This window comes from Heloderma suspectum, chromosome 3, assembly GCF_057233095.1.
Source record: "Heloderma suspectum isolate Gila_16-S chromosome 3, 16-S_ref, whole genome shotgun sequence".
Classification (NCBI taxonomy): Eukaryota; Metazoa; Chordata; class Lepidosauria; order Squamata; family Helodermatidae; genus Heloderma; species Heloderma suspectum.
Genome location: NC_139460.1, coordinates 36,784,478 through 36,796,993, shown reverse-complemented (window position 1 = coordinate 36,796,993; position 12,516 = coordinate 36,784,478). Strand labels below are relative to the sequence as shown.

The window sequence follows — 12,516 nt, the reverse complement described above, 5'->3', positions numbered from 1 at the left end:
CAGAGGATCCAAGGGAAAAGGGGAGGGACTCTCCCTAGCCCATAAGTTCAGCATCTGCCAGTGATTCTCCTTCAAACGGGGACCAGCTGTTCCAACTTAGGGCATAGGTACTCTGCTGCGCATAGCTAGTTGCTAACAGTAGAGTCGTTAAGTTGTAAAAGAGGAATAAAGCTTTGAAAAGAATCCCTTTGTCTGTGTCTGGACTTGGCTACTGGATTAGACTGAAAGAGGGCGCCAAGGAGCCCTTGACAGTTACGTCATCAGCTCATTGATGGAATCAGATTTTTTTTTTTACCATAATTCTGTTCTGTTTGCTCTCATTCATAGCTGTACTATGTGGTTTTAATTTTTGTGAACTGCCCAGAGAGCTTCAGCTATTGGGCGGTATAGAAATAAAAATACATACATACATTCACATGAGCGCTAATTTGCATTAGTGCAAGTGCACAGTCATGCTAATGCTAATTAGTGCAAATTCCCCCTTGAGTGAAAATCTGGCCTACAAGTCCACAGAATCCACGTGACTCGGAAAAAGGTGCTCCACTGTGGAACCCACAGGTTGGATTCATAGAAATCCAAACTCATTTGAATCTGTTGCAGATTTTCCTGACATCCCTATACTCAGAGTGCACCTACCAAATGGGGTATGGTGGGTGAGTACCAGAGAAAGGGCCTTTTCACTCTTGGCACCCCAATTGTGGAACACCCTCTTCATAGAGGCTCACCTGGTGCCCATGTTATGGTCATTTTGGCACCAGCTGAAGACTTTTTATTTCCCCTGGCCTTTTAAGAATATTTTAAGATCATTTCAAGATCCTCAGTATTTTAACTTTGCCATGTTAATGTTTTAAAGTGTTACTGTTTTTATTCGTTTATTTACTGTCTACTGTGGTTCATCTGATTTGCTGGGGTACATTTGCTGGGGGCTGGGGGTGCATTCTTGATTGGGTTTCTGGTGTTTAACTGTTACTGGTAACCATCTAGAGGACATTGTTAATTAGGCATTATACAAACCATGTAAAATAAGAAAATAAGATATTTGCAATTTTGAAATTCTTCAAATACATGTTAAAACAACCATGACATAACTTTGATATATCTTTTAACAGATAAAGGATTTATCAATATCACTGATTCAAAGGAAGATTTTGAAATTGGTATGGAGGAAGCCACTTGCCTGGAAGTTAAACTGAAAGCATACCCACCGGTTAGATGTATTTGGATGTTTTCCCAAATGTCATTTCCTTGTAAGCAAATTTACACCGGTAGCTACAGGTAATTAACTTTATCTGAATGTGTTTCTGCTGTGCGTATTGTTTCTTACACCACCAGTCTTTATACACTTCCCTACCTCTAAGTAATTATGCTTAGGATTGTGCTGCCTATTTGCTTTATAAGTTTTATATCTGCATTGCCACAATCTGTGTTTGCCCCAATTAAATCAAGAAGTGATTGACAAAGAGCCATAATAGTTCTCATTTTAGATAGAAATGCAGTGCAGTAAACCTGTGCTCTGCACAATGTCTTACATTGCACAGTATTTCCTCGTTTGTTCATAGTCAGGGTAACAACAGCAGAAAAACTTGGGGCATATCTAGTCATAGTTAAGCACTTCTAGGTTGAACTGATTTCCGTGGAAATTTTTAATCATCAGTCTGATTTCAAGGTACTTAACTTCGGCTGTGTCTTGAATTGTTACTGATTTTTAAAGAATTTTAATTATCCTCAGATTAGACCAAAAAACCCATGGGGCCACAGTGGCTTAGTGGTTAAGATGCTGAACTGCAGACCGGAAGGTCGGCAGGACAGCAGTTCGATACCCGAGTGCTGCGTGACAGAGTGAGCTCCCGTCTTCAGTCCCAGCTCCTGCCAACCTAGCAGTTCGAAAGCAAGAAATTGCAAATAGATAAATAGGTACTGCTTCAGCGGGAAAGGTAACAGCGTTCCGTGCACCTCAGTGTTCAGTCATGCCAGCCACATGACCACGGAAGCGTCTTCGGACAGCGCTGGCTCTTCAGCTTGGAAATGGAGATGAGCGCCACCCCCTAGAGTTGGACACGACTGGCTGGGGACAACTTTACCTTTTTCTAGGTTGAACTGATTTCTGTGGAAAATTTTAAGTATCAGTCTGATTTCAAGGTACTTAACTTTGGCTGTGTCTTGAATTGTTATTGATTTTTAAAGAATTTTAATTATCCCCAGATTAGACAAAAAAAACCCCAGATCTTTCTTGGTTGGTTTTATGTTTTGAGGAATATGTATTATTTATTTATTTAATTGGTTATATTTTTAATCCACCCCAAAACCAATATTCACTGGGCAGACTACAAACAGTTAAAAGACTAAGACGCCATACAAATACGTTTGTATCAACTACAGGGAAATGTTTATACCAGTGTTGCAGAGACTCTTGCCTCAGGCCTGGCGCCAGCAGGAGGCATCATTGGGCAGCTATTGAGGGCCCCACATACGGCTGGCACCACTACCCTGAACCTCCCTTTCTGGTGCATTGTAGGTAATTATAATGGTAGTTGCCTGGTGCTCATCGGAGGAATGCCGCTACTGCTACTACCACTAACCTCTTCTTCCTCTCATGGACCCCACATCTGGCAGAAATAAATAGAAGGGGACCACTGCCCTGACATGCGAGACCCCACCAGCATAGGGCCACGTGTCCTCTTTTACAGAAGACTGTCCTCTATTTGGAGGTATGTCCTATCTTTGAAGGACTGTCCCATCTGTTGGAAGGTGTCCTCTATTTGAGGGGCTGTCCTGTTGAATTCAGGTTTAAAGCTAAAGAACCAGAAGTGTTCCTCATCAGCATTTAGGCCTGAACAGCAGACGGACCAGGCAGGCGCACACAGCACCAGATCTTGGTCCTCTTTTGTCCTCTTTTTGGATGATGCATTTCCTCTTTTTTTGGGGGGGGGGTGATTCCTACGTGGTTGGAGCTGCTGGAACTGCCCCTGCTCTGACTATAGATTCAGGTAGATACGTCAATGCGAGAGTTTAGACAGGAACCAGTGAACATTTGTGGTCTGGTAGTTTCTTACCTCCTTGGCAGATGCTTCAGAATGTGCCACTTCACATGGACCCCTTTTGGTGGAGATTGATTTCCAGCTGTGTTTCCTTTTTCCTCATCAACCTGGCTTGAAGGCTGTGGGGCTACTTGTGGCCCCCCAGATGTTTTGGCGTACAACTCCCATGAACCCTCCTTGTTGGATATGCTGGCTGAGACTGATTGGAGTTGTAAGCCAACACATCTGGAGGGCCACAAGCTGCCCACCCTTGTGATCAGCTGTGTCACATCTGTGAATAATGGCTGCAGGTGTGTTGGACCTAGGGTTGTTGAAGAAATTTGCAGTGAAAACAAATGAGTTTGGATTTTCATGAATCTGACTGGCAGATTCCACAATGGTGGACCGGCTTTTCCCCTGTTGGGCGGATTCTGCAGGCTTGCGGACTATTTTTCTATCCGTTGGGAATTTTCTGTAAATTTCATCATAGGAAAATATGCCAAAAAAACCTGGCCAAAAACATGCCTTTCCCCCATAGACTAAAGTGTGAAAATGTGCATTTGGGGGGAATTTGTACATTTTTGCACCTGCACAATTGTGAATTTGCACAAATTCGGAAACTAAAAATAATCCGATGCCACCGATGGGCAGATGATGGAACACAAGGTGACTGACAATCCACAAAACACAGACAAAATGGAGTTTACACGATCTGTACATCCCTAGTTGGATCCTTTGACAAGTAGCAAACCCATGTACAAAAATGGGCTGTTTGATGATTAAAACCAGGTTCACAAAGGGCCATGCTGGCTGGGGCTGATAGGCACTCTAGTCCAACACATCTGGAGTACAGTAGGTTGGGAAAGCTCTGTGAAATAATGGATTCCATGTTGTGGTGGACCACCCAATCATTGTGTCCTTAGGGTGCCAAGACAGCTGCTACATAACCCAATGCCTGGTGAGACGTATCTCTTTTCCTATGACTAAGCAAACACCATTATCGCAACATAAATGTTGACCTCCTTACCCCTTTGCTTATTTAAGCATCAGGAGGAAGCTGGTAGGCCCGTGTGCATCAGACCTTGAAAGTACACAGTGCCCCTGCATTGCCTTGTGGGTTCTTGTACCCTGAAAGTGTTTTGTTTATTTAAAGAACTGTTCCAGAGCATGTGAACACCTTCCATGTTTTTGTTTTGTTTTTTGATGTTGTTAAACATGCAGCTTCATTCTTTCATGTGCTCAGCTTTCTTTTCTCACCAGCAAGCAGGTGTACCCCTCTGGATGAGATAGGGGAGTTGGAGGTCCTTCTGTTTGTATCTTTTACATGGAGTAAACAAGGCTTTCCCCCAGCCTGGATGGCCCAATGCCCCCAGGAGGTCCCAGTTGGCGGCAGAAACAGGAGGTTTATCAAGATCCTGGTTGGCCACCATAGACAGCTGGTGGGTTGAGTTTAGCTTGATGACTCGCAGGTTTTGCGGGCCTGGGCTAAAGATTCAAAAACACTGCATGGTCTTAAATCAAGCTGGTTAAAAAAATGTGCATGTGCATTTTGCAAAAGGAAACAAAGAGCATAGAATAGATAGAAATCGCTAATTTAAAAATAAATATACACTGCAGCCATGTATAGTAACACAGTGGTTAATAAACACTGTTTTCAGACTTGCTTTGCATATAAATCATAGAATTGTAGAGTTGGAGGGAACACTGGAGTTGACATAAGCCAACATCCTGCGCAATGGAGGGTCTACAAAATTGGCTTCCCTGCAATTTCCAGCCTTTGATGTTTCCCTTAACCTTGTCTTCTCCAAGTTAAGCATACCCAGCTCTTTCACCCATTCCTCATAGGACTTGATTGCCAGAGCCACAGCCATCCTGGTCACCCTCTGGATTTGCTCTAGTTTGTCAGTGCCCTTCTTAAAATGTGCCCTCAGAACTGGACACAGTACTCCAGACGAGGGCTGACCAGCGCAAAATAGAGCAAAACTATTACTTCCAGTGGCCTAGACTAGGGTGCCAAAAAAGAGGAAATGCATCACCAAAAAGAGGGCAAAGGATGATTGGGCTTTGCATAGAATTTGCGTATGCTCATTTATATGTGGAGATGCAAATTTAGAAATAATTACAATTCAAATAGAAGTACAGTACATGTCACCATAATGAAAAAAGACCGTGACCAGGTGACCTGTGTGCCTGCCTAGTCAGTGTGCTGTTCAGGTGCTAACTTTCGATGGGTAACAGTTCTTGCAGTTCTTTATCTTTCAACCGGAATTCGAATGGACAGCCCTTCAAACAGAGAATGCCTTCAAATAGAGGACTGTCCTCTGTAACAGGGGACCCATGGCCACCCTAGTTCTGGACACTGCTTCTGTTGAAGCAGGTTAATACATTGCCTGACTCAAAACTTTGAAATCTTTATAGAAACTCACCATGAGGCCTTGGGATTGGGCAAATCATATGACTCAATAGACTAATAAATGCTTATATGCTTCTGTTAATGCGGCCTAAGATTGCATTAACCTTTTAAGTAGCTGCAACACAGTGCTGGCTCATGAGTAAGACTAACATGCATTACATCTACTTGATTCCTTTCAAATACTTGTTTCATTTTGTTTTACAAAGCAGCTATTGGACCCGAACAGAGGACCCACTGTAATGGGGGAGGATTTCTTTAACCCTTTTCTTCCTGGCCATTTACCCACTATTCATATCTGTGTCAGGGCACTCATCCAGTTTGTATGTATCCTTCCTCCTTGCGATAAATCAGTAGCAAAGTCTGCCAAACAGCACTGCCTGACAAAAGAGGCTGGGGTGAACCTTATGGAACTACACATAACAGCTTCTCCATATTCCAAGTAAAACCTACATTTCCACAGAGAGCTTTCCTCTCTCTTTTGTTGGCCTTTCATTTCAGACCACACCGTAATAATTCCACCCCACCTACAACTTCCTCTAAGCTTTCCCACAAAATGTTCTTAGGGCCCGTCAGTTTTCTGTTCCCTATTTATGAGATAGATCATCTTTCTACTCAGCCTTTAGCTGGCTTTCACTTCCTTACCGTAAACCAAAACCTGATGATATCAACTGTAGGCCTTCCTTTATTCTTAGCAGAAGTTGGATTGATTCTCCAGATTGAATTGGCCTCGAGAAACTTAAATCTATGTATGAGTATTATTTTGTTGCCCACTGTGTTACCCTTGTATCAGTGGAGGCTGGTGGCTCTGATGTCAGTGGGGTGGCAAGTCCACTCCAGGTTTCAGTCAGAACCAGTCAGAACTCTAAAGGAGCTATGCAAGGGAGCATATAGCCATCAGTGCTAGTAGCCATTGATAGGCTTTATCCTTCATGAATGTGTTTAATTTCCTTTTAAAGCTGTTCCCTTTCAAAGCCTTTCAAGATTTTTTGCACCTTGGATAGCTCCTTTTGAGTTCTGACTGAAACCCAGAGCAAACGCACCACCCCACCGACAAAGGAGCTACCAGCCTCCACTGCCTTGTATTTATACAAGGCCTTGAATTTATACGAACTATGTAATAAACACCCCCAAGTTACTAGCCTGAAAAAAAATATGCTAGCCCACTGGGGGTTATCAGAGGAAGGATGAACATAAGAAGAGGCCTGCTGGATCGGACCAAGGGTCCACCTAGTCTAGCATTCTGTTCACACAGTGGCCAACCAGCTGCCTATGGGAAACCCACAAGTAGGATGTGTGTGCAGTAGTTCCCCAGCAACTGGTGTACTTAGGCATATGCCTCTGATACTAGAAGTAGCATATAGCCAACAGGGCTAGTAGCCATTGATAGCCTTATCCTCCATGTCATCTAATTCCTTTTCAAAGCTATCCAAATCGGTGGCCATTACTACATTTTGGAGAGTTGCATTTCTGGCATGAAGGATGGGGCGTCTCTCCTCTAGCAGCCTGCTTGGTTTTTGTGTGGGTGCAGAGGCGGGATGGAACTCTCCATCCCCCCTCCACCAGACTGCTTACTCAACTGCATGGAATTCCATGCACTCACCTTCATACAATTCCTGGTTACCTATGACTACTAGGCTAGCCCTTAAATACCAGGCCAATTTATGATAGTAATTTTGCCTTCAGAGAGAAGCCTTTAAAAAGAATGTGCTGTTATCCCTTGGAAGGAGATTTATATATCAACATTTATAGTGTAATAAAGAACAACCTATCACTTGCATGATGTGCTTCTGATTCCCAAGGAGGGTGTTGTATACAAGTTTGATTTCATTGGTGCAACTATGGGACATGGTAATTGATTTGCGATATACTTATTTATTCTCTTGCTACAATTATTTAGAAAATCTATGGATGCAGATTTTTTTAAGAACCTAAGTCTCAATGCTTGAATGTTTCTAGGGATAATAAGCATCTTCCTCAGAATTCTCTTCAGTGGTACTGATGCCCTTCCAGTGTAGTTTTTGGTGAAGTTGGATCCAAATCCAGCCCCCCTTTTCTCATGTCCACCCTCTACATTTTAAGGAGTACACCTAAAAATGGTAGATGTAAACTTAAAAATCTACATACGACACAGGAGATCCATGATGGGATTTCCCAGTGTCTTTTCATTTTCCTACAAGCCCCTCCGGGCAGAGGCATTGCTAGGGGTGGGCTATGGGATGAGCTAGAGACCTAACAATTTTCTCTGAGAACCCCCAATTCTCCAGCAACATCCCTCCCTGCTGGAAATCCCATTGCACTGCTCTTCTTTCTCGGGCTGCTTGGGCAGCGTACAAGTCTCATCCCTTGACAGGGGAAGCGAGCTGAGGTAGGGAGATTGCAGGCTGCTAAGAAGCTGATCCTGAGCATTTTGCCTGTCCTGGCCTTCCCCATTTCCTCTAAGTGACTTGGCACACTCTGTCATCTGTGGCTCCTTGTGCTGCGCGCATGTCCAACAGTGTTTGCTCGCTGCAGCGCTGCCTGTGTGCAGCAGGATGGAGGGGAGACAAGGTTGGTGTCCAGATGGAGGTAAGAGAGGGCCTCGCTAGCCATTGGATCCCCAGGCATGTTGAGCATGGATTTTGCAAGTGGAAGTGAAGGTAGAGCTTGCCTGGAGAAGATCCAGCTGTTGTGTCCCTTACTCTCCACTTTCCACAGCTCCTCTGGTGAAGGGACACTTGGCTCCTGCTGACCAGGAGGGAAGGGTGTTGCAGGGCTGTGCCCACAGCCCTGCCTGTGTAATGCAAGGAGGGGAACCTGTGGCCTTCCAGATATTGTTGGACTCCAACTCCCATCACCCCTGACCATCTGGAGCTGATGGGAGTTGGAGTCCAGTGACATCTGGAGGACCTTATGTTCCCCACCACAGATGTGATGGGAGCTCAGCTTGTTCTGACAGAGGTGCCTCTTCCTCCTCTTCGTCTCCTGTATGTTTGCTTGGCCAAGCCTGGGGATGTAGAGTGGGGAAAACTTTGCCAGTAGCCCTTGTTCTGGTGGAGCTTAGCTATGTCTTTCTGTGTTCTTGTTTAAACTGGCCCCTTTTATTTTGAAACACAAAGTAAGTGGGCTATTGGTTAGGTGGTGAGTTTGAGACAAGGTGGAAGAGAGGAGAAGGATTTGAGAGTTGTAATGCTTCTCCAGTATTTGAGACAATGAGCATTGTGAGTCACTGACAGGACCAGCCCTACCATTAGGCAGAGTGAGGCAGCCACCTCAAGCAACAGTTGCTGACGATCAGATAGGGTTGGTGAAGTGTTGGAGGATACCTGCTTTCCTGCTGGTTGGGGTGATGGGTGTTGTAGTACAACATATATGGAGGACACGAGGTTGAGGAGGGCTACCTTAATACAGTGGCCAGTGACACCAATGGAATGGCTTCCATTAGTCAATGAGTTTTTTCCAGAGCTCAAGACTGAAGACTCTAAGGTGAAGATGCTGCTTCTGCTCTATTCATGGAAGAACCAAATAGCTCAGCTACAATACTATTTTCAGTTCTTATTCTTTGATAGTTGCCTGGTTAGCTTTGAAATAACAACAACAAGATCTTTTAATAATGAATGTATATGAATACATGGTTGAGTAACCCTTCCTTCCTTTATGAAACAGCATCTCTTCAGCATTCTGTGACCATAAACACCAACCAGGTGAATATGTGTTCTACGCAGAAAATGGTGATTCGTTTGTGAAGAGAACATTAAAACTTTATGTGAAAAGTGAGTAGAAAGAAAGAAAGAAAGAAAGAAAGAAAGAAAGAAAGAAGCAAAACAAAACATGGTTTGGCTCCATGATGTATTTATTTGTTTGTTGAACAAACCTCCACCGAATGGTGCTCAATACAAGAATACAAGTACATGCAACAATAATACAGATTCAATAACATAGCATTATGTTATTGCAAACCGCATGAAAACAAAGCATTATGTTAGTGCAAACCGCATGAAAACAAAGCAGGTAAAACATCAATGCAGTAAATTAAAACAACAAATTAAAACCAGTTGCAATGTATTCACAAGCCACTCCCTAGGGTGCCCAGGTGTCCTACTTTACATAGGACAGGCCTCTTTTGGAGAGCTGGCAGAGGAAAGTCCCCTATTTGAAGGTGTCCTCTGTTTGATAGACAGTCCAGTCCAAGTCTGGTTTGAAGTCAAAGGAACATCAGGACTATCAGGAGGGACAGCAGGACCAGGGCCTTGAAGTTGCTGGGCAACAGTTAGCACCTGGACAGCAGACTGAGCAGGCACACAGCTCACCTGATCAACTGTCTTGTCTTGTATTTCCATTTCAATTATCATTCTTATGGCTAAATTTGCACCTATACATATAGATTTGCATGTGAAAATGTTGTGCTTGGTGTCCTTTTTTGGTGATGCAATCCCTCTTTTTGGGCAATGTGGAAGCGGCCACCCTGCAGCCTATGGGTCAAAGGCCTGTCTAATTAAAAAAGGCCTTTCCCTGCCAGCAGACGTTCATCAGAACTGGGCCAAACGGGCCTCCCTTGGCTGCTGTTGCTTGTGTGTTCTTCTTCCATCTGAATTTACCCCTATCCCAGGCATAACAGCCTACTGTTTTCTGCACTGCCTTTTGGAATATGGAATGTTGTGTTATGTTCAATAGTTAACTCTATAAAGTTTAAAAGTAGATCTGTACTGTAGACTAATCTTAAAAAGATGGGGCAACTGGGAACTCTTCCTCTCTCAAGGAAGGACCAGAGCCAGTGGAGGCTGGTGGCTCCAATGATAGAAGCACCTTGGATAGCTCCTTTACAGTTCTGGCTGTTTCTCATAGAAACCTGGAGTGGATTCACCACCTCACTCCCATTGGAGCCAACAGCCTCCACCAACCAGAGCTCAGTGGTAGAGGACATGGTATGCAACATGCATGTGTAAGATTCCAGGTGGACTCCCCAGCACTTCCCAAAATGTCCTGTAACAGGCCAGGGAAAGACCCCTGCCCTCTGTGTGAGCACCTGGGGAGTTGCTGGCAGAGTAAACAAGACTGGACCAGATAGACAGATAGCTTGATGCAGCAGAAGGACACCTTCCTATGTGCATAACTCCTTATAAAAGCAGATAGCTATTCGTCAAGCACTAGTGATGGGCAGCCTCTTTTCGGTGCAGTGGAGATCCCCTGGCATGGCATGCAGATTGCATTGGTGAGAACAGGAGATGGAACACTATATTTTGGGGCAGGGCCATAGCTATAGCACACTGTGCCTAGCCCCCCCTCCCCCCCACCCCGGAAGACCTGTGACCTCAGAGGGCTGATGCCAGTCAGGATAGACCATAATGAGCAAGATCAGGGGTGTTAAACCTCTGGTCCATGGACCAAATCCGACCCCCTGGTGTTCCCCAGATGGCCACACCCCTTCCCTGGCCTTACTCCCCTTATCCTCACTGCTAATCGTTTGGTGGCTTCCCAGCTTTTGTGCCATTTTCTGGCATGCCTCTCCTAAGGCTTAATTAGTGGCAGCAAGAGCTTCAAGCCAAAATATGCTGGAGGTTTTGGTATTTTGACCCAGCCCCCTTCACCTTTGGCCCTGCTCTTTTGCCTTCAGGCCCCATCCACCATTGAAATGAGGGCCCTGAGAGCTTCTGTGAAATTGAATCCAGCACTCCTGGCCTAGATGGACCTATGGTCTGACCTGCTAGAAGGCATGATCATATAAGGCAGCCTTCCCCTACCCATTGCCCTCCAGATGTTTTAAATGACAACTCCCATCAGCCTTGACCATTGCTTATGCAGGCTGGGGCTGATGGGAGTTGTAGCCCAAAACATCTGGAGGGCTGATACAAGGCATGCTATAAATCTCTTTTGTCCCTAATGTTTTGGCCTGTATCTGTATCCAAGCTTGAAACGAAATGAAGACTGCTGTCTTTTATTTTGTCCAAGACTGCAGTTCTAAATGAACTCACCTTGAAGCTGGATCCCTTCACTTCCATGGGACTTGTTTCTAAGTAAATGTGTTTACAATCAGGGTTAGTTGTAACTGTGAAGGCTCAAGCAGTAAGGTGGTTTGTTTTGACAAAGTTTGAGAATCCTTGTTCTGAAGTGCTCTGTACTGTTTTGCTCTATCTTTGCAGGGAAACCTAATGTAACAATGTCCTCGAGGGCAGGTCAAGTGTCTTGCATCTCTGAGAGCAATCCTGCTTCATCCTGGGTCTGGAGGAAGTGTTCTAAAAAGCATATAAAGTAAATAAAGATGTCTGTATATAAAAAAAATAGACTAACAACAGAGTTAAAGATATATTTAGTTTAAAAATACATTTAGTAGTTGGAGGGAGCAATCTCATGGCCACTAGACAGTGGCTAGATGGCCATAGGATATCCTGTTTTCCAGGAACCAACCTCGGAGCCCGTGCTCCAAAGTTGGTTCCCAGAGAACTGACCTCCCCCCACTTCTGCGCTGCCTTGGAGTTTGGAGACAGCTGCTTATCTGCATAGGATTGCACTTAAAATATTTTAAATATTTTAATATTTAAAATATATTTCTGCCTTCATCAGTAGCTGCAATGTTTTAACATGCCAATGGAGTTTTTCTTTTTTAGTTCTTATGGCAGTATTGGTGGTGGCAAAGGAGTGGGGGTGAGTTTAAACCTTCTCTACCTGTGTGGTGGTCCCAAACCAAATTGAGCCCCTGTGCATTTACGCTACAGGAAACAAAATGGTGACCATCAGCTACACACCATGTATTTAATGTAGCATGTGGTTTAGCCCTTAGGGCCAAGACCAACATACATCCAAAGGAGGCTCAAATAACTGTGAATGTGCCTTGAGTTCTCTTTTTGATGCACGTGAGGCTGTAGCAGACCAATGAATCCAACTCTGGTATGCTACAAATGCTGGTTGGCTGCTCTGTTGTGGCCAACTCCTCCCCTTCCTTCTGCTGCAGTGTGCCTGGTTCTCCAACAGGTGGTGCTAGATGCTCTTCAGTTGGCCAGCTCCCTAAACCAGCCTTCCCTCTACCTCCTGATGTTTTGGCCTGCAACTCCCATCATCACGGATCATTGGCCATGTTGGCCAGGTCTTATGAGAGTTGTCATCCAAAACATC

At 44.4% G+C, this 12,516-nt stretch overlaps 1 protein-coding gene across 1 annotated transcript in view; it reads left to right on the top strand.

Moving 5' to 3' along the window:
• FLT3 (fms related receptor tyrosine kinase 3) overlaps positions 1-12,516 on the top strand; it is a 103,500-nt gene that overhangs the window by 52,571 nt on the left and 38,413 nt on the right. Inside the window, exons 11-13 of the mRNA XM_084842928.1 lie at positions 1,110-1,275; positions 9,073-9,179; positions 11,547-11,655. Of these exons, the coding sequence (XP_084699054.1) occupies positions 1,110-1,275; positions 9,073-9,179; positions 11,547-11,655 (382 nt within the window). The remainder of the gene's footprint in view (positions 1-1,109; positions 1,276-9,072; positions 9,180-11,546; positions 11,656-12,516) is intronic.